Source organism: Balaenoptera musculus, chromosome 1 (assembly GCF_009873245.2).
Source record: "Balaenoptera musculus isolate JJ_BM4_2016_0621 chromosome 1, mBalMus1.pri.v3, whole genome shotgun sequence".
NCBI lineage: Eukaryota > Metazoa > Chordata > Mammalia > Artiodactyla > Balaenopteridae > Balaenoptera > Balaenoptera musculus.
In genome coordinates, this window is record NC_045785.1 from 134,631,862 (window position 1) to 134,654,553 (window position 22,692).

General features: G+C 38.6%; 1 protein-coding gene across 8 annotated transcripts in view; it reads left to right on the plus strand.

The window, feature by feature from the left end:
• Positions 1-22,692, plus strand: part of SOAT1 (sterol O-acyltransferase 1) — a 58,345-nt gene that overhangs the window by 25,790 nt on the left and 9,863 nt on the right. For all 8 annotated transcript variants that reach the window (XM_036869571.1, XM_036869582.1, XM_036869591.1 and 5 more), the window contains 5 exons: positions 1,182-1,240; positions 18,937-19,085; positions 20,263-20,322; positions 21,049-21,156; positions 22,059-22,341. In XM_036869571.1, coding sequence (XP_036725466.1) covers positions 1,182-1,240; positions 18,937-19,085; positions 20,263-20,322; positions 21,049-21,156; positions 22,059-22,341 — 659 coding nt within the window. The remainder of the gene's footprint in view (positions 1-1,181; positions 1,241-18,936; positions 19,086-20,262; positions 20,323-21,048; positions 21,157-22,058; positions 22,342-22,692) is intronic.

A 22,692-nucleotide genomic window follows, 5' to 3' on the forward strand; every position in this document is an offset into this window, starting at 1 on the left:
CCCGTGGGCCACAACTACTGAGACTGTGCTCTAGAGCCCATGAGCCACAACTGCTGAGCCCACGCGCTGCAACTACTGAAGCCTGCGCGCTCTTGGGCCCGCGTGCTGCAACTACTGAAGCCTGTGCGCCTAGAGCCTGTGCTCCGCAGCAAGAGAAGCCACCGCAATGAGAAGCCCCGTGCACCACAATGAAGGGTAGCTCCTGCTCACCACAACCAGAGAAAGCCCACACGCAGCAACGAAGATCCAACGCAAACAAAAAAATTAAAAATTAAAAAAATAGTAAATAATAAACTCTGTTTTATTTGTACCAAGCTTATAAACATCATTGTTACAAGTGTTTATTAACACTCTCTAATTGTATTACAGAAAAGCTATCACATCCAATCCCTGAAATAATGCTCTTCTCAAAATTTCCTGCTTGTACAACTCTTTTTCTAGCTTTATTGAGATAATTGACACATAACATTGTATTAGCTTAAGGTGTACAATGGCCAACACTTATGTGTTTTTGATTATAACCATCCTAGTGAGTATGAAGTGATATTTCTTTGTGGTTTTGATTTGCATTTCCCTGATAGCCAGTGATATTGAGCATCTTTTCAGATGGTATTGACCATTTGTATATCTTTTTTGGAGACATGTCTTTTCAGATACTTAAGTTGGACTATTCATCTTTGCCATTGAGTTGTAAGAGTTCTTTACATATTCTGGATGCAGGTTCCAGATCAGATTTGCAAGTGTTTTTCCCTGTTTTGTGTCTTTTTACTTCTTTGGAGCAGAAACTTTTTTTTAAAATTTTTGACGAAGTCCGATTTATTTAATTTTTCTATTGTTGCTTGTACATTTTACTACTCATAGTTGCAGGATCCATTCACAGAAACTAATTTCCTGTACTGTCAGAATTTCCTATAGTGTCAACATCCTATGATTAATATAGTTGTAAGTACTGTGTGTATATATAGTAGTTTTGTTTTTTTTCAACTTAGCATTTTTATGTATAAATTTCCTTCTATTTATATTGTCCGTGCTTCATTTTTAAGAGTTGTGTCATGTTTTGTGGTTGTACCATAGTTTACATAGTTGTCATTTTTTGCTTGTTTTTCAACTTCACGATTTAAATAATGCTGATAGGTAACTATCTCCATCAACTTAAAAGTTATACTTTTTTCTTTCCTTAGGTCGGATTGATTTAAAACAGCTGATAGCAAAGAAGATACAGTTGACAGCAGAGGCAGAGGTAAGTAACTCCCTCTTCCAGAAACAAAAATGTAGAGTTTTAGGGTAAAGAGTTTTATTCAGTACAATTTTTAATGCTAAACTGTTTAAAGAGTTATTTACCTTTCTTATCAGTCGACATGAAACAGGAAAATAAGGTCTGCCATCTCGTCATCCTACATAAGAACCAGATTGTTTTTTGTTTTTTTTCTGTACTATCATCCATCACTCTCATTTTCTGGCTTTTACCAGTAAAACTCAATTTTAGCAAACATGATACAGTTGAATGCTTGTGTAAGTGCTTGTGTAGCTGCTTTATGAAAGTATCTGTCATGTTTCATAGTAAATAATAGGCGTTCAGTAAACATTGAATCTGAATTTAGAAGTAGATTCCCTGTTATGGATGTAGAAGAAATAGAAATATCAACTCACAAACAACATCAAGACATTTCAGGGAATTCCTGGCGGTCCAGCAGTTAGGACTCGATGCTTTCACTGCGGTGGCCCGAGTCCAGTCCCTGGTCGGGAAACTAAGATCCTGCAAGCTGTGCGGCGCAGCCAAAAAATAAATAAATAGCAGACATTTCAAGCAGGGCAAACAGTTCTACAAGTTAGAATTCAGCAGTGCCCTCAGGAAATTCTGGAGGACAAAGAACACTTAGAAAAAACAAAAAAAACCTGGGACTTCCCTGGTGGCACAGTGGTTAGGAGTTCTCCTGCCAATGCAGGGGACACAGGTTCGTGCCCTGATCTGGAAGATCCCACATGTCGCGGAGCAACTAAGCCCCGTGTGCCACAGCTACTGAGCCTGCGCTCTACAGCCCACGAGCCACAGCTACTGAAGCCTGCACGCCTAGAGCCCGTGCTCCGCAATGGGAGAGGCCACCACGGTGAGAGGCCCGCACACTGCAGTGAGGAGTGACCCCCACGTGCCGCAACTAGAGAGAGCCCGCACGCAGTGACGAGGACCCAACGCAGCCAAAAATAAAGAAAGAAAATAAATAATTTTATATTAAAAAAAAAATCTAATACTCTGTGCACCGAATATAAGTTGACTTCAAATCCAAGCCAGCCTCTCTTTTTCCCAGTAAGATCACTTTCAAAATTTCTAAGGTTTCTAAGAGTCTTTGAAATACACCATGTCTATTATTCTTTTTAAAAATTTATTTCGGTAAATGGTTTCCTCCAAGCATATGAATAACTTGTATTAACATAGGCTTAGTGGAAATGCTTGGGTTTTGGAGTCAGATAGACCCACCTCTATAACCTACCTTGTGAACTTAGGCTATTTGCTTATCAGTTTATTCATTCACTGATACTGTTTTGAACACCTTCTACATGTCAGGCTCTGTTACTAGCACTGGGATACATAACTAATCAAAATAAAGGGCCCTTTCTTCAGGAAGCTCACATTCTAACACAGGAGATTAGTCAGTAAATAATAAACCTGAAAAGCAAATGACTTATGTGGTCAAAAATACATAAGTGCTCAGCAAAAGAAAAAAAATTATTGGCCAACTTGAATATATAAACATCCAATGATGTGGATGAAATAGCCCTGTTTTTATTAATTTAGTTACATATGCATGCATGCATATATGCATTTATATGGAATACTTTAAATTTAGATGTTTTTATCCTGTTTCATAAAACAGTATATGCAAGATTGTTTGCATTCACTTTGATATTAGTGTCTTTGTAATTGTGAGAGCTAGTTTTTTGTTTGTTTGTTTGTTTTTTGTTGTTTTTTTATTTTTTTTTAAACATGAGAGCTAGTTGTTAAGTTATTTCCAGTCCTGGGGTATTTTCACTGTCATTTCGTTTGTTGGCGATCCAGCACTTTTTGAGTCCAGGGATGGTGCTCTCACTAGACATTTTACTACAAGTACCTATTTGCTTAACATTGCGATATCTCCCCCCCTTCCCCTCCCCCCCCCCAATTCTGGAGGTATATATGTATTTTCTACAATATAAGCACTTTACATTGCTTTATAAAGTGGTATTCAAAAGGTATATTGACTATACTTGAAACTGAGAGTCTAGACTCTTAGTTAATAGTGTGTTACATTTTATTTTTCCTGATTCCATTAGGTTACCTGTGTAAGCCTTTAAAACTACAATGATCCAGGCCATTTCTGGTGAATGTCTTTTCCAGTTACTAATTCGTTATCCCATTATAAGAGATTGAAGACTTGATTATTTGGTAACTTGGACTTCTCTGACAGATAATTTATAATTTTGGCTAACAAAAGAAAACTATTTAGTATGTAGGCATATGTGCTATTTTTAAGGGCCCATTCTTGCAAATTTAGTCATTACAATAAAGAAATTTTGTTTTTATGGCTTACCAGAATATTCCTGACCTTTATTCCTCTAGACGGGCTGGACACCTTCCATTCCTTTTCAGATTCCCCTTCTGTTCCTGTTTTGCTCCTTGTCCCCTTCCCAGAAAGAACACAAAGCCCTTACTGTGCTCTGCTTGTGAGGGAAAGTTTCACATTTGTGAAAGCGCAGTCCATCCCTGCTGTCATTGCTATTTATTTTAAAAATCTGAGGTGGGAGGAGAATTTAAAAAAAATATAGCATCAGTAACCCAAAGAGGAAAGGGAATGTGGAATGGGAAGTAAAAGGGGAGAGGAGGGGGGGAATGGAGGGAATGTTTCAAGGATTTAAGTTGAAACTTTGTTTTTAAAGAGAGTATTCTACTTCTCTACTTTATATATTAATCAGTGAATAATATTATATTCTGTAGTTTGGTCAGTTGGAAAGATTTGAAGGAGAGAGAAAGAAATGGATGAAGTAAGGGAATAGAAGCTGAGGGAAAGGTGGAGGTTGGTTTAGCTAGTATTATTTATTACTCTGTGTTGTGCAAGACTTGTTCCCGGTTATTGAAGGAGGGCATGGCTTGAACAGAGGTATGGAGGAAAGAAACTTAAACTGTGTCTTGGAAATTACACTTGATTAGCATCTGTGCCCCTGGTGGAGCATGATAGAAAGAAAAATAAAATTTGGGCTAGATTGTAAGGCATTTTTTTCCTACCTTCATGCCCTTGTTCATGAAGCTCTTTCTACTTGAAATTTCCTTTAACTTCCTACCTTCACCAATTAAAATATTGTATATCCTTCAAATTCTCACTCAAATGCTGCTGCTTCTAAAGTTTTCTAAATACCGCAGCTTGAAATGATGTCCTCCCTTTTATACTTCTAAGGTCTTAGCATATACTCTGTTTGTTATACACTGCTTGTTCTGAATGAATCACCAAAATTCCTTTGGTGAACTTATGGACGATTTGACTTAGGAGTGTTTTAATTGGCAATTTGGTATCTGAAGAGATTGAACATCTTGCCATTATTAATTAATTGCAGTGTTTTTGAGGGAGATACATTAGGAATGCTGTACTGATATCAAAGTTGATGATATAGAGTTTAGAGACAATGAGACCAGACTGGAAGCTACTGTAATATTTTAGTGTTCTAGACTGAGTAAATAGGGGCAGGGAGGAGAAGGGAACTACATTTAGAAGTCCTGTTATGGGCTAGGCCTTATACTAGGTAGGTGCTTTATGTATGCAATCTTATTTACTTAAATTATCCCATTCATAACAGTGATGTCTAACTGGTTATGTGTTTTTGTTTGCTTTGTTAATAACATTTACTAATACGAAATGACCATTGAGGTGGCAGGTATGTGAATATTGTTCAGAGCCATGAAATTTACTTGTTCTTTTCCCTTGTGGGATTTTAGAAATAATTTTAGAGACAAATGAAAATAAACAATCTTTCTAATCATTGGTAATTTGGTGTCATGTTCCAACCCAGTTGGACACTCTTACCCTAATGTTTAAAGTAAGAACACTGGACTAGTTATCTCCGGGGTACCCTTCAGCTCTAACAGTCTGTGTCATCATTGTGTAGCTAACTTAAACTTTTGCTCCTAATTCTCTACTTCCTGTTGTAAAGGGAATAGATAGACTATAGCTCTTACTGGGCAACTCTTTCGGCTCCATGGCACTAGAGTTGTCAGATAAAATACAGTATGCCTAGATAAATTTGAATTTCAGGCAAACCACAGATAGTTTGTTGGTCATCATGCAATATTAGGGACATACCTAGACTAAAAAAGTTAGTTGTTTATCAAATTCAAATTTAACCAACTGGCCTAAATATATATAGTGGGGGGGGTCTCCTATATTTTTATTTGCTAAATATGGCAACTTACAAAGAATTCAGTGAAAATTTATATATACAGATAGAGGAGCTCCTATTAAGGAGAAAGGTGTGAAGAAGGTTGTCAAGTACTGAGCAAGCTCTTTAGTCCTAAGGGAAGAGAAATGAGAGAGGTGATGACATTAGTGGGTTGAACTGATTGAATTTTTTAAGGTCACTTCTAGGTCTAAATGCTGTCATAAAAAAACTTTGAAGTACTTAATTAAAAAAAAAATATGGTGCTAGTGGGGTCATACAACACTATGTATGACCTTTTGAAATCCTTAGAATTGTGTTGTAACAAGCCTTGAAAGATCTTGGAACAGTCCAAGGGAGATTCAAATGATTAGGTTCCAACCAGCTACATCAGAGCTACATTCTCTATGTTAGTAGAGAAATTAGCTTTAACATTGTTTTATATTTTTTCTATTGGTTGCAGATACCAGAAACCTACTTTGCCTTATTTAAGCATAAAAGGAAGTGTATTTGAAAGATTAATGTATCTCATAGAATCCTAGGAGAAGTTGAACACGCTCAGGCTTTGGAAAGGATATTTATTTTAATGGCAAGAGTTCAGCTATTTCTGAATTTTTCAGTTAATAAGGTTTCCAGTCACGCTTTCTAAGCTCAGAGTTTCAGGTCTATGAGAGAGAGAATTGAATTTTGTTCAGAAGGGCAGGGCCATATAGTACAGCCCTAACCTGGACACGGGGTGCCTGTCCTCACCTTTGAGGACAGTTTCCAGAGGAAAGTGAGTATGTTGAGAAGAGAAAAGAGGATATCTTTACTATCGATGTTTGTAGAACTTTTATTAATGTACACAATTTTATAGAGGAAATGTTAGGTCTAATGTGAAAATTGAAGGGATGAAAAATTACTTTCTCTTTCTGCTTCTTAAAAATACATATTTATATTTCACTTGCTTCTTATATAGCATTTCTAGTGTTGTTTTTCATATCAGTATCTAGTGCAGTTGCCTGACCATTAAATGAGCGATGTGTAATGAGTACGACTCAAATGGCATGTCTGCAAACGAGGCCTCCTCTTCATGGCTTATCACTTGTTCAAGTAAACTAAAGAAGTTTTTGGATAGTGCCAACTTATTTGATTTGTTGGCAGACTGCTGGAAAGACAAGTCTAAGTGTTTTCTGCCCAGAAATTCTTTGATCATTTGTATAAGTTGAGATTAGCTTGTGCCGTAATAGCAACGCAAGATGAACACAAATAATTGTGGCTTAAACAAGATAGAAGTGCATTTTCCTCTTGTGTCAATGATCCAGAGGTGAGAGGTCCACAGCTGGTATGGTGACTCTGGTCCTCAGCGACTCCTCCTTCTGCCTCCCTGCCTCACCATTTGTAGGCTGTGATTTGTCTTCTCATTGTCCAAGTGGCTTCAGCCATTTCATCTGAGTTTCAAAGAGCAGAATTGATGTAGGGGAAGAAAGGCAGCAAGGAACAGGTACCAGCTGTCTTTTAAGGAAGTTTTTCTGGAGGTTTTGTCAAACTGATTCTGCCTGTATCTCATTGGCAAGAACTTAGTCACCTGGCCACACCTAGGTGCAAAGGGAGACTGGGAAATTTATTTATTCTGGGCATTTAGGTGCCCAGGTAAAAATTAGGGGTTCTAGTACTAAGGAAGGGGGTGGGAAATGATAGGTTGACAATTAACAGTCACTATAATAACTATCCAATTATCCATTGTAGTTTACTACCCCTGATCTTCTGGTCAAATCTTACCTTCTTTTGGCTGTGTAAGTGTGACTACATTCTTCTGTTTCCCTTTCTGCCTTTCCTCATTTTACTTAAATACATAAATAAATGTATTAGTCTCTAGTCTGCTTTGATAAACTTTGGGAAGGTCAGTTCATTGTTCTTTATGATTTCATCACTTATTTACAAAATGAAGAAATGTACCTGCCGCATTCCCCCTTAGGAATGTTCAGTAATTTAGTTCCATGAACAACACTTACTTGGTTCCTTTGTCTGTCAGGCACTACAGTAGGTGCTGAGATTTTGAAGACGTCGTTTCTGTTCTCATGCTAGCCGAGAATACTATGTATAAAATGGATAAGCAAGAGGAACAGCAATTGAGTTAGATACCTTTAAATTGTTCATTGAAAGCTCTAAGGTGATGTCACTGTACGTTGGTATTCTTGGTAAGAAACTACATGATTTTAGAGCTCTATTGAAGATCTTACAGGTGATGGTTACTCTCTGTTTTGTAATGTCTCTGGAAACAAGAAAACACTGTGCTGTGTAGTGTAATTCACTTGGCAGCTTTTTTTTTCCATAGTGCCAAACAAAGATCAGTGACAGATTAGATAAGGTACCTTCTTTTAGAAAAAAAGGGCAAGGTTTAAAAGATTTTATTTTAATGTTTTGATACCATATCACAACAGGAGGATTGTTTGAAGAACAGGAGGAATATATTTTCTTAATTAATGTAGTTTTTTTTTTTTCTGATTATAGAAGTAATATAGGCTCATTGCAGAAAATTTATGAGACAAAGTATAAAAAGGAAACACTCACCACCCATATGCCCACCACTTGGAGATAATATTTTGGTTTATTTTCTCCAGTAATTTGTTTTCCTTCTTATATTGTATGCACAGATCCAAGTAGACACATGCAGGCATCTGTGTCAGATACATTAGCAAAATCAGCATCCATTTATATATTCAGTTGTATATTTTTCTTAACATCATTTTGTGGCTTTTTTTGTGTTAAAATATTCTTTGAAAATGTGATTTTTAAAAAATTATTTCATGATAATCATTTGTACTGATGCATCATTTGGTAACTACTGGGAATGTAATATTTTTACTTCTTTCTTGCTTTCTAGCATTTAATAATGGCTAATGAAGTGAAGGAGGTAGGCAGTGATGATGAGAAACTGTAATATATACCATTTGGATAGTTAAGATGCAGGAGCTACCTAAGTAGATTAAGGTGAATTAATGTGTTTCAGCTCAGTTTAGACTGATAACAATATGATATCAAGAATATTGTAGTCTAACTTAAGTTGGGAAATAGCCCAGGATGAATTTCATTTTAAATAAAAAGGGATTAAAATTCAGAGCTCTAATTTGATTAGTTCCTGGTTTATCTTGAACCTTTGTCTTCCTGTATTAAGGATTATGTAACAGTTATACTCAAGACTTTTCTTGACTATGTAGGAGGAATTTATTACAATGCACCGTTTAGGACTTTAAACCTCTTCTACACTGATGCCTTCAAATGAAATGTTTGTAACAGAACTAAGCTAAACAACACCTTTTTACTGGATTACCTACCATTTTCAGGCTACACGTATGTACATCATTGACTTTTTAGGTTTTACTCTTTTGGCTTATGGCGCTAATCATATAGAAGCTATTTTATATAAAGTACAGTGGAAAGCAATATAATGTAATGCGAACTCTGAGGTCAGATAGACTGGAGTTCTGATCCTAGTTCTATAGCCTACAAGTGGTGACCTTGGGTAAGTCACATCACTTGACTTGTTCACGCTTAGATCTCTCATATGTAAAATAGGAATTCTATTGCCTACTTCAAAGACTGTTTTAAGACTAGAAATAATATTTAAAAGCCCCTAAGAGAGTATCTAGCATAAAGCAGTCATTCAGTTATTAACAGCCATTATCAACAATAACAACAGTAGTGATTTTTAGTCCCTTTCCCTTTATAGTTTCCACAAAGAAGTCAGGGCTACGTAGTTTTGTTTTGTTTTAGATATCTACTTTCTGCTTTATAACAGATATCGAATAAAGCAAGCAGTGGTATGAGTAGGGGTTTCGGGGGCAGGAGTTGATATCAAAAGCTGTCTGGAAATATATTTAACACGTACAGTCTTGACAGTTGTTTTGCTGAGAGGTGACTGTAGAGTGGTTAACAAATAGACATGGTTTTAAAGTCAGGTGGGGGAGGTGGACATTAAGACACCAAAAAATAGAAATATAAAGCATTTTAGATTGTATTAAGTGCAATGATGGAAAAGAATAAGATGCAGTATACGTTAGAGTGAATTGTTAGGGGAGCCCTCTCTTGGGGATTCAATTTAAACACTGTATTACGTGTTCTGTTGTGTTACTTGCTTTGCCCGAAAAGGTCAGGTTTCTTGTTCCATGCCACTGTGAGGTTAAAAGATTCTCTGTGCAAAGCCAGGTGGTGAATCAGAGAAACAAGTAATTCATGAACTAGTGATATGACCTTGTGGAGTCAGAGTATAATTTTTATTTTTTAATTTTTTTTATTTACTAGATCACCAGTTTATTATAAAAGGATATAATAGCTCAGGAACAGCCAGGTGGAAGAGGTGCACAGGGCAAGTATGGGGAAAGGGTGCGGAGCTTCCATGCTCTCTGAATGAGCCATTCTCCCTGCGTCACCATGGGTTCACCAACCCGGAAGTTCCAGAGTATAATATTTTATACTCTCTACTCAGAGTATACATGTTTATTTTGTGTTTCTTTCTCTCAACCTACTTTTTAAATTTTTCATGCCTCTGTAAGGGTTACTTTATCCGTAAACGACCCTGCTCTTTTCTCATTTTAAGACTCAGTCCAAAGTAACCTCTGTTTGGAAGGCTTTTTAGAAGCGTTCTCTTTCTGAAGTGCAAATCTGAATATGTTTATAAACCTTGTGCTTAAAACACATTGGTTTTCAGTTGCCCTTAGGATAAAATGAAAAATTCTTAAAATGGGGGAATTCCCTGATATGTTTATAAACCTTGTGCTTAAAACACATTGGTTTTCAGTTGCCCTTAGGATAAAATGAAAAATTCTTAAAATGGGGGAATTCCCTGGTGGTCCAGTGGTTAGGACTCCTCCTTGCTTTCACTGCTGAGGGCCCAGGTTCAATCCCTGATTGGGGGAACTTCCCTGGTGGTCAGGTGGGTAAGACTCTATGCTCCCAATGCAGGGGTCCCGGGTTCAATCCCTGGTCGGGGAACTAGATCCCACATGCATGCCACAGCTAAGGAGTCCGCATGCTGCAACTGAAGATCCCGTGTGCCGCAACTGAGACACAGCGCGGCCTAAATAAATAAATAAATAAATAAATCCCCGGGTAGGGAACTAAGATCCCACAAGCCGAGTGACATGGCAAAAAACAAACAAACAAACAAAAACCTTAAAACATCTGTCATGAACTATAGACCCTATTTGTTTCTCCAGCCTCGTCTCTGATCACTCGTGCGTGCCTTCACTGTGTTCCAACCGTAGAATCTTTGCTTCTTGGTGGTTGTTCCCCATTCTTAGAATCTTAGAGGTTGTCTCCTTTAACTGCTTGTTTTAAAAATGAGGTTCTTTGATAGATTATCTAAGCACCTTGCTTTTCTAGTTTCTAGTTAACTGCCTGCCTCCTTCCTTCTGTTTTCCTTCTGTCCATCTGTTGTGCTGGGACAATCATATAGTCCATGGGCTGGGTGAAGTTAATGTTAATAGAGATGAGATTGAGAAGATAAGTAAATTAGAAAGCCTATAAGCTTGTCTCCTTTTCAGGTTACTGATAGACATTTTTAGACAGATTTATTGTGGTCACGTTTTGAAGTGCTAATTAACACAAGTTTCATGAAATAGAAGAACTCAGAAAAAGGCAGAAGTGGAGCACTTCTTGTACTGTGCTTTCCTATATTCCCTCTTACAAAGGGATTGACAGTAATAAGCAGTCACTCTTTATTTCTATCAGTACTTGGATACATGAAAGGAGGAGGTTAAGGAAACTTAATAGTGTCCACAATAGAGTTCTTCCTTGTGTCCCAGTGGCAGCAGCTTCAATCAACTTTAATTCCTCAGATAAAGAGGACAAAGGCATCGTTGATGAAAAAAATTAGTAAGTCCTTCTAAGAAAGAAGTGGACAATCTTATTCACGCCAAATTGAGGATTATAACCTGGGAACAGCCTCTCAGAAATTTCCAAGAACTGTTCTGCCTATGAGAGGTCATAGACAGTTATATTAAGTTTTTGAGATAGAGGGCTGTACATTAAATGACAGATTATTGACAGTTGACACAATCCAGATCTAGAGGTACAAAGCAGGTAGTAGGTCATGGTCTTTGGGGCCCCTTACAAGATTAAGAAGGAAGGTTATCTCCTAAGGAGTTGTGACCCTTGATGAGATTAAGAAAGAATGTTATCTGCTAAGGAGGTTTGGTTAATGCACATGCACAATACACACTAAAGGGGGGAGGGAGGAGGTCCAAACAGGCAAAGGAAAATATTATGTTTAAATCTTTCTCGTCTTGCCATAAAATGTGAATTTTATATCATCAGCATTAAGAAATGCCTTCATGCTGTTGTTGTCAAATCCAAGTTTGTGTGCCTGGTGCAGTGTGAAACCAAACAACCAAAACATCAGAGTTTGGAGCAGAGAAAAGTTATTGCAAGGACCAAGCAAGTGTTACCCGAAAAACTGGGTTCACTTCTTGGTGGGTGTCAAGCCAAAAGACACAACCAAGGCAGAGAGTGGGAGAAGGATTTATTACTTGGAGAACACTGGGGATCTTTCCCAAAGCATTGTCTCCCCAACAGCAAAATTGGGGAAGTTTTAAGCCAAGGGTACATGAATATTCATGGAGGGGCTTGAGCTGAGAAACATAGAATTGGGCCAAAAGTCCACAGAGTCTAAGCTTTAGTTGAAGTCATGAGGGTCAACATCGTTACTCCATCCTCCACCCGCGTGAGGGCCTTAGTTCCTGCTGAACTCAAAGATATTATGTATATCCCTTGAGGAGGAACTAGGACTATTGTTTCTTAACTCCTTTTCCTTTGTTCTGCATTCCCTTACTTCCCTTAAGATCATTAATTATGAGATCTGTTCAAGGGCAAGCATTGTGACCAGGCTTAGATCACAATATTACTTAGGCCAAAAATGGCTTCTCATATGTCAAGAAAGCCATGCCTAGTTTTCTTTCTCTGGGGACCCCCTACCCTATTTGCTTACACAAGGAGAATGAGTGGCTCATGCTCAGAAGACATGAAATCTGGGTGGTTTTCAGAGAAGAGTTTTTTTTTTTTTTTTTTTTTTTTAAATTTTTTTTTTTATTTTTTATTTTTTAAATGCTATTCTTGTCTGCTTACATTCTTTTTATTTATGTATGTATGTATGTATGTATGGCTGTGTTGGGTCTTCGTTTCTGTGCGAGGGCTTTCTCTAGTTGTGGCAAGTGGGGGCCACTCTTCATCGCGGTGCGCGGGCCTCTCACTATCGCGGCCTCTCGTTGCCGAGCACAGGTTCCAGACGCGCAGGCTCAGTAGTTGTGGCTCACGGGCCCAGTTGCTCCGCGGCATGTGGGATCTTCCCAGACCAGGGCTCGAACCCGCGTCCCCTGCATTGGCAGGCAGATTCTCAACCACTGCGCCACCAGGGAAGCCCCCAGAGAAGAGTTTTTAAAGGCAACATTTGGGGTGGCGGCTGTAGGGTGTATGACTTTCTTCTGATTGGTTGCTGGTGAGGTAACAGTGTGCTGTTCCAGGAATCTCAAATCAACCTTCTGGGTGAGACCAGTCTGGGGTCTGAGCCTGCAGTTCCCATCTTCCACCTGGAATTGTTCCTGTAGAACAATTCGAAGATATGTATCAGATTGTTATGTATATCCCTTGAGGAGGAACTAGGACTCTGTTTTATTGTTGAACTATCTTTCTTGACTGCTTTTCCTTTGTTTCTGCATTCCCTAATTAGTAACTGCATGAATCTGCCCTTTAGAACTCTGGGAAGGTCTAGGAGGCTCAAGCTTTTTTCCTACAAACAAGAAACAGGAAACACAGAAAGGCTTTTATACCTGGAAGGGCCATGCAGGCTCCTGCTCAGTTTCACTGTCCACTGAAAGAACAACTCAAAAGGTAAAAGTTGTGAGTTAAGTTTTTATTCAGGAACCTTATTCAGGGACCTCATAGCCCAAGAAATAGCTTCTTAGTGGCTCTGAGGAGACTGTTCAAAAGAGGCAGGAGAGGGCTTCCCTGGTGGCACAGTGGTTGAGAATCCGCCTGCCGATGCAGGAGACACGGGTTCGAGCCCTGGTCTGGGAAGATCCCACATGCCACAGAGCAACTAGGCCCGTGCGTCACAACTACTGAGCCTGCGCGTCTGGAGCCTGTGCTCCGCAACAAGAGAGGCTGTGACAGTGAGAGACCCGCGCACCGCGATGAAGAGTGGCCCCCGGTCGCCGCAACTAGAGAAAGCCCTCGCACAGAAACGAAGACCCACAGCCAAAAATAAATAAAAATTAATTAATTAATTAATTAATAATAAAAAGAAAAAGAGGCAGGAGAGGAGCCAGGATATATATGAGATTTTTGCCTGGGAAAAACATGTAGTCAAGCATAGGAGGATTACTGCTAATCACAAAGAATAGACATCTCAAATTAATGATTTTAGTACTTTTCTATGTACAGGAAGATGCAAGAATCTGGGGCCATTTGAAAATTTTCCTTAGATGTGCACTTTACTGTCTAGGGGTCAGTATATCCAAAGCATGGAATGCTTCCTTGTTTTCTCCATCCTGAATTCCCCTCAAGGGTGGGTGACTGCAGTGGCAGTGGTTTGATCCTTGTAGAACTGGAATGGTGGGCAACATTCTTTGCTTACAGTAGGAGTTTTGGAGTATGGGGAGAAAAAGAAGGGGAAAAGAGAATGGTTTGATTGATGAGGAGGGTGAGGATAAGGAGGTTGCTGTAGGCTGTGGAAATTGCAAGTTTTGGGGCATGTACGGCAATGGCTCATCTGTGGGCGAGTAGTAAGGCACGAGCTTGTGCCGTGAGAAGTTGAGTATTTTTCATTTGAGTTGGGTAGATAAATATCAGCTTTTACTGATATTTTTATAACATTCATTATGGCTTGTTTTTTTCCCATGCTTCTGGTCTACTTAACCCGATACTTAATTGGGAAGGGTGCTAGTTCCAGAGTATGAGGAATCCTAGTTAAAAGATTCCAGGCTTCTTTTTTAATGTTGAATAAAATTTCAGTGCACTAATGTGAATAGTGGGTAAAGTGTTAAGACCTTACATGGTTTCGCCCCTCTCCTGCCACCCTCCCCTTCTTTTCTGACCTCAACTCTTATCACTCTTTTGCTTCAACTATAATGTCCTGTTTCCTTGCTATTACTCAAACATTTCAAGGGTGTTCCTGCCTCAGGGCTTTTTACCCTTAACGCTTCTTTCTTCTGGTACTTTTCCCACAGGTATTGACTAACTTGCCCTCTTACATTCTTCAGATCTTATCAAACGTCATCTTATTTTTGAGGCTTTCTCTGACCTCTCTATGAAAAATAGCACCCTCTTTCCCCCAGTCCCTTCTCTTTCTTTCTTTCCCTAACACCATCTGGCATACTGTATGTCCTGTTTACCCCCACTGGAGTTTTAAGTTCCATGAGGGCAGGCACTAGGTTTTGTTCATTGTTGGATCTCCAGTGCCTGCAGCAGTGCCCAGAACTACACCTAGCACTTAGTGGAATGAACGAATTCTTTCCCTTCTTCTCTTTTAGTATATTTCTACGTGAGACAGCGTTTTTGTACCTGAAAAATACCTTCATTTATTAAGCAGTCCAATGCTAGAACTTAATGAGAAAATAGCCCACCCCCCGCTCCTTTTTTTGTTTGAGTGTCACTTTTTTGGGTGTTTGTTTTGTTTTTGGTTAGGGAAGCACTGTAACAGGGAAGAGCCAATTTTGACTCCACATTGGATCTGTTTCTTTTACTTTAACCTTTGCTTTTCGTTGCTTTTGTTATTATACATAATGGCCTGACTCAGGGAACCCTGCCCCTCTGCCTGAATGTTAAACTCAAGTTCCTCTGTTCAGCTTTTAGGGAGACAATCTGACCCTGCCCACCTGTGAATGGCTACAGAAAAGAAGAAATTAACACATCCCCTCCTATTTTGCAAGATAAATGGCCTTATTACTTTACTTCCTCACCTCCTCCTCCTTTCTGTTCTATAAAAGAAACTGGCATCCAGACCCCGATAAGATGGTTTTTTGGAAACCCTAGTCCTCCCATCTTCTCGGTCTGCCAGCTTTCCGAATAAAGTCGTATTCTTTGCCTCAACACCTCCTCTCCCGATTTATTGGCCTGTTGTGCGGTAAGCAGAGCGAGCTTGGACTCGGTAACAGCATCATGCCTATTGAAAAATTTCAGAATGAAGATGGGCATATAATTGAAACGAGCAAAAGGAACTAAAATAAAATACTATTTGATAACCTTAATATGAACAAATAATTTTATAAAACTCTATTTCTTCCAGGGAACATAGGTTCTATATGTTTTTGTCCTTAAAACCGGGCAGCACCATTCACATTTTCTGTTTGGCTAATACTTTCCTCTCTTGGGTTTTCATCATATTGTCTCCTCCTCCCACTTTTCAGTTAATCTTAAGTCCTACTTACTGAGATCCTTAAAGGTTTCAGCTTGACATCCAGCTCAAAAAAGGCATTTCCAGTCATCTCCGGTTTGCTTTCTTTGCTAAACTTTTATATGTTCTTTGAGTCTTTTCATTAATGGTTCTATTTCACAGGTGACATTTAGGTAGTCTACTGTGTATTGTTCATATGTGTATATCTCGTATTTTTCATCTCCATCAGCTATTGTTACTGAACAAGGTTTGTGTGCCTGACACACAGTGAGGCCAAATAAACTGAAACATCGGAGTTTGTGTTACCGAGTCCAGGCTCACTCTGCTCCCCGCACAGCAGGGCAATAAATCAAGGAGACGAGGTGTTGAGGCAAGGAATAGCGACTTTATTCGGAAAGCCAGCAGACCGAGAAGATGGCGGACTAGGGTCCGCCCCCCCAAAACCATCTTATTCAGGGTCTGGTTGCCAGTTTCTTTTATAGAAGAGATGGGGAGGAGGTGAGGAAGTAAAGAAAAGGCCATTTATCTTGAGGAGGGGATGTGTTAATTTTGTCTTTTCTGCAGCCATTCACAGGTGGGCAGGGTCAGAATGTTTCTCTGTGAGCTGAACAAAGGCCTTTTAGTTTAACAGACAGAGGGACAGGGGTTCCCGGTGGCAGGCCATTATGTGTGCTTACAGCTATAGACAGTGATTATAATAACAAAAGCAACGAAACGCAAAGGTTAAAGTAAAAGAAACAGATCCAACTTGGAGTCACAGTTGGCTCTTCCTTGTTACAGTTTGGGGGTAGAAGTTTTTATAGACAAAATTTGGGGTGAGGGCTGTAGGGTGTATGGTTCCTTCTGATTGGTTGGTAGTGAGGTAACAGGGCGGTGCTCCAGGAATCTTGCACTCAGCCTAAAGTTGCCATCCTCCATCTGGGTGGGGGCCTTTGTTGTGCAGAAGAGCTCAAAGATATTGTATATTCCTTGAGGAGGAGTCAGGACCCTGTCCCAAGGCTTGCACTATTGTTTCTTGACTGCTCCGCCCTTGTTTCTGCATCCCCTCCCTTCCCTGATAAACAGCTGTTTGAACCTTCCCTTTGGAACTCTGGGAAGGTCAAGGAGGCTGAATGAAGCCTATTTCCTACAAACAAGAAATGGGGAACACAGAAAGGCTTTTGTGCCCAGTTCTCACTGCCTGGGACCCCAAAAACATTTGGGAACTCTGGAAGGAAATAGTTTGAAAAACCTTCATATAGTTCCATTAGATACATTAATATTTTCAAGCTTTACTTTTTTTTTTTAAATTAATTAATTAATTAATTTATTTATTTTTGGCTGTGTTGGGTCTTCGTTTCTGTGCGAGGGCTTTCTCCAGCTGTGGCGAGCGGGGGCCACTCTTCATCGCGGTGCGCGGGCCTCTCACTGTCACGGCCTCTCACTGTCACGGCCTCTCCCGTTGCGGAGCACAGGCTCGTAGTTGTGGCTCACGGGCTTAGTTGCTCCGCTGCATGTGGGATCTTCCCAGACCAGGGCTCGAACCCGTATCCCCTGCATTGGCAGGCAGATTCTTAACCACTGCGCCACCAGGGAAGCCCCAGGCTTTACTTTTAAAAGACTTGGCCAAGCTCTTGTTAAAACAGAGTCCAGAAAAACAAAAACAAAAACAGAATCCAGAAAAAAGGCTACTTCAGATATTTTAGGTTCAACCTAAATAATATAGTTAGAGGAGAGAGCATTTTTTTTTCTTGAAAAATTAGTAACACTTTGTTTTCCTTTGTGTAGATGAGTCCTGCCAATTTTAAAATACCACAATTTACAATTTGAGCATCCACAGTAGGTGGCCCATTATACTTTGAAGAAAAATTTTTTTTTTGCCTCATACTTTTCAAAAACTAAGTTTTAAAGTGTTAAAATGTATAACAATTCTGTGTTATAAAAGTGTGTGTTATAGTTAGATAACTATATAGCTGTGGAGGTAGGAATATACATTATTGTATAAATGTTGGTATCACAGAGAAATGACATGACTTAAAATATTCAATATAAACACTGGACACTTGGCGCTGAAGGGGTTGCTTGAGAAGAAAGGGGACTTAAAATTATATAATGGTGACATAATATTGATTTTTGTTTTCCGTATAAAAATTTGAAGAGAAAAAAATAATGTCATTTTTAGCATTTCTGTTATTCTGTTTTCGTATATCATTCGTAGGAGTTCATTTAGTAGGTGATTACTTTGATTTATGCCTAAAAGTGTATACATGCTTTTTTTAAAAATTTATTTTATTTATTTTAATTTTTTTGGCTGCGTTGGGTCTTCGTTGCTGCGCGCGGGCTTTCTCTAGTTGCGGCAAACGGGGCTACTCTTTGTTGCGGTGCGCGGGCTTCTCATTGCAGTGGCTTCTCTTGTTGCGGAGTGTGGGCTCCAGGTGCATGGGCTTCAGTAGTTGTGGCTCGTGGGCTCTAGAGCGCAGGCTCAGCAGTTGTGGCACACGGGCATAGTTGCTCCGCGGCATGTGGGATCTTCCCGGACCAGGGCTTGAACCCGTGTCCCCTGTATTGGCAGGCGGAATCTTTTTTTTTTTTTTTTTAAGCAGATATTCATTTTTTTTCTTTTTTAAATTAATTAATTAATTAATTAATTATTTTTGGTTGTGTTGGGTCTTCGTTTCTGTGCGAGGGCTTTCTCCAGTTGAGGCAAGCGGGGACCACTCTTCATTGCGGTGCGCGGGCCTCTCACTATCGCGGCCTCTCTTGTTGCGGAGCACAGGCTCCAGACGCGCAGGCTCAGTAATTGTGGCTCACGGGCCCAGTCGCTCCGAGGCATGTGGGATCTTCCCAGACCAGGGCTCGAACCCATGTCCCCTGCATCGGCAGGCAGATTCTCAACCACTGCGCCACTAGGGAAGCCCCGGCAGGCGGACTCTTAACCACTGTGCCACCAGGGAAGTCCAAAGGGTATACATTCTTAAAAAGACAAATCATCATGTTGCTTTTTCAGTAGCAGTTTCTGAAACTACAGGTCAGCTGTAGAAATCACTTTTCTGTTTTTATTCCTGTGAATTCACTTATCATGGATTCCTTTTGATCCAGCTCTATTTAGGAGAACCCTTTAAAAAATGTCAACAACTCATAAGCTAGTTAGCTCCTAATGTTTTCCTTTATTTGTCTTAAAATTCTAGGAATTGAAGCCCTTTTTTATGAAAGAAGTTGGCAGTCACTTTGATGATTTTGTGACCAATCTCATTGAAAAATCTGCGTCATTAGACAATGGTGGTTGTGCTCTCACATCCTTTTCTGTTCTTGAAGGAGGGAACAGCCACAGAGCTAAGTAAGTACGAGTAATAGTTTCTTTTAATGCACACGTCTACTCTAGCACAGCTCAGTGGTCTCAATGTGGATTGCACTAAAAAAGCCTGGATTCACACCACACTACCTTTTTTATTAGCCATGTATTGCTATTTTAAACATTTGAAGGGTGGGTTTCTTCATCTTAATATGTGGATTATAACAAACATGCATACCTCATTTAAGACCGTGCTGACTTATAAAATAACATAGCCAACACTTGTTGAATGCTTTACATTTAAACCAAACAATGACCCTGTGAGGCACATAATATAGCTGCATATTACAGGTTAGGAAACTGAAGCACGAAGCAGTTAAATGTTGTCCAAGATTACACAGTGGGGATTTGAACCCAGTGTCCGTGCTCTTCACTGTGTCTTATACTGCCTCTCTATTGTACTCTATACAGTACTTGTAATAAAGTACAGTGCAATTAGTATACGTTATTTTAATTGGTCAGTCATCCAGAGCAGTAGAGGGAAGGCTATCCAAGGCCAGTGTGTGCTAATTTGCCATTTTGTGCTTTCCTTGGTTTTATGCCTCTTTGGTCTCTGTCAGTCTCCTGTTCTGGAGAACTGTTTTGACCAGAATAGCTAACCATAGCAGAAGTGCTAATGATACTGCAAGAAGCCCTAAAGAAGGTGATGATGTTAGATGTTAAAATGTGAGGTTTTAGTAACTGGAGGTAACCTTTTAGATCAGGAGGCTGTTGGGGATTGTTGGAAGACCTTAGGGGAGGGTATCATAAACATCAGTGCAGTTTTGGAGGACAGACCAAAAATAGTATGTGAACTGAGTAAAGTATGGCTGGAGGCTTGTCCTTAAGGGTGTTTAGGAGAAGGAAGAGTGGTTGTCAGCCTGTGATTCCAGGAATGCATCTCCATAGGGGCTGGGCTGTGGGGTCTTTTTGAGTGCTGCTCTAGTTAGGTTTGCCTAACATCTCTTCCTTCCTAATCAGATATGTCTGCACCTACCTCACAGCATTGTTCAGAAGGAGCAAATGACAAAACATGCATAAAACCCTAACACAGTACCTGGATCATAGTGAGAAGGCAGTTAATATTATAAGCTGTAGTTGGTAATATTGCTTTTCTTATCCATAGGTTTAAATTTCTTGTAATACTTGAAGTACTCATATTTTAATTTTTTGCTCTTCCCAGAGATCTGAGAGCACCTCCAGAACATGGAAAGATTTTTGTTATAAGGCGATCTCTCTTAGAGTGAGTATTTTTAGCTGCTTTTGTTAATTATTTGAATTTTTAAAAATCAAACTATTCTGATGGTTAGAATCACTGAGTACTCTATGAATGTTTAATAGGTTTGTTCTGTATTCATGTAATACATTGGTTTTGATACTTGTTTTTGTACATTTGCCATCTCTTGCTCCTCCTTTCTGATCTTTTGGTTCTGTATCTAGTTTCAAAGGAGGAGTTGGAGATAAGAATGGTTATTGGTCCTCTGATAAATTCCTTGAAGTTGTGCTGCTAGAACAGAAATTTTCTAATTAGGTAAACCACTTCAAGAGAGTTTCGGTGGTGCTGTCTTCTTGATACATAAATTTTTTTCATCTCTTCTTTGGCTAGCCAACTTTGAGACTTGATGGTTTTCTCAGATTTACTTATTTTAGAACCCCGATTGTGTAGATTTTATGGGAAAAAAAATAGGCAATGTAAATTAATTGTGGCAACTTCATTTGTGAACTGAAAATTAAAGGTACATTTTGAGTAGGTAATGAATATTTCTTTTGAAATGCTGTCTGAGTTGATTATTTATCATTGATTTCTTCATTAGAATACTGATATTCATGAGTAATGTTCTGTGATTACTGTTTGAGATGTTTTTGGAGTGTGGATTAAGCATCTTCTGAACTGCTTTGAAGTAAAGTCTTTAATATATGGTGTTTTAAAGTTAAATATCGATTAATTTTCTTTGAACTACATTTACAGTGAGCTGTTTGAGGTGGACCACATCAGAACGATATATCACATGTTCATTGCCCTCCTCATTCTCTTCATTCTCAGCACACTTGTAGTAGATTACATTGATGAAGGAAGGTAAGACAGTATTGTATACCTGTTTGCTTAGTTGATGCATGGGGTGTTGGGAGTTTTCACTATATTTAAATTTTGAAAAAAGATGATTTGGTTAAATTGCTTCAGAAAATCCCAAAGCAGCTGATTTGAGGGTGAGAGTTCTCTCTCCTGAAAAGTACAACTAAAAAGAATATTAAAAGTTTTATGACTTTTATTTTTAAAATGGTCTATTTTAACAGACCATCTTAGTAGTTTCTAGGTAATTTTCCTAAATGAGAGAATATTGTATATATGACTTACCAGTTTTTCTGCTATGGGTATGCATTTTAGGTTGTTTCTAAAAGTAAGTAGTTTATTGGAATTTAACATTTGAAAGACATGGTATTTTTAATATAAAAATCAAATCAATGTGTGATATCAATGTGTGATATCAATGTGTGATAATCATACATTGAATTATGTGCTTTATTAGTAAATTAAAATTTGAGATAATCATAATAGTATATTAGATTTTCGCATTGTACTATTTCATTCTGCAAAATCATCTTTTGTGCATAAATGATTGCTATTTAAACATTTAAATATTTTAAATATTTAAATATTTCCCATAGCATATTTTAGAATTTAAAATGTATTAATGTCAGAATCTAATCTTTGAGAAGTTCAGAGTCTTGTTATCTTAGGTTAGTAGTTTAGGTATCTTATGTTGAAAGACCATATTATCCTAGAGCTTTTAGAAAATAGATAAATAAGTTATGAAGCTGAGGCTTAGGAGCACAAGTGTTACATCCATGACTTCTGTGTATTAGTGTTGTTGTGTCTCCTAAAGTTGAAAGTTTTGGGTCTGAAAGTTTTTAATTTTATAAATCAGTGCGTATTAAAAATCCACTTCTGAGTTCTTTCTCTGTGCTTTTTTTCCCCAGGCTAGTGCTTGAGTTCAATCTCATGTCTTATGCTTTTGGCAAACTTACTGTTGCTATGTGGACGTGGTGCACCATGTTCTTATGTACACTTACAGTTCCCTATTTCCTGTTTCAACACTGGGCCAGAGGCTATCACAGGAGTTCTCATCCAGTAGTCCATTCTGTCTTGCATTGCTTCCTTTTTGTGGTCTTCCAGATTGGAGTTCTAGGTTTGGGACCACTTTATGTTGTATTAGTGTATACACTACCACCAGCTTCCCGATTCATTGTTATACTCGAACAGGTAAGGTTTTGAGTGTTGCTCAATACAATGCTATGCTTAGTTCATAATAATAATAATAACAATAATAATTGTTATTTTTTGTTGTATTAGTTGGATAAATTTTCATATCTGGTTCTTTGTGCTATTATCTATAAAATTAAAGTGTTAAACTACATCATCTTGTCTTTTAAAATTCGTTCTAGCTTCAGTGTTCTCTGATTCTTGATAATTGAAATAAATTACATTGAACTGTTCTGGATGAATTCAAATTTTGTTCTTGAACACTTTGTGTAGAAGCCATCTAAAGTATAAAATACTTTTGTAATTAAAAACTCTACTTTTGAAGTGTCAGATTCATTGTTTTGTCATATA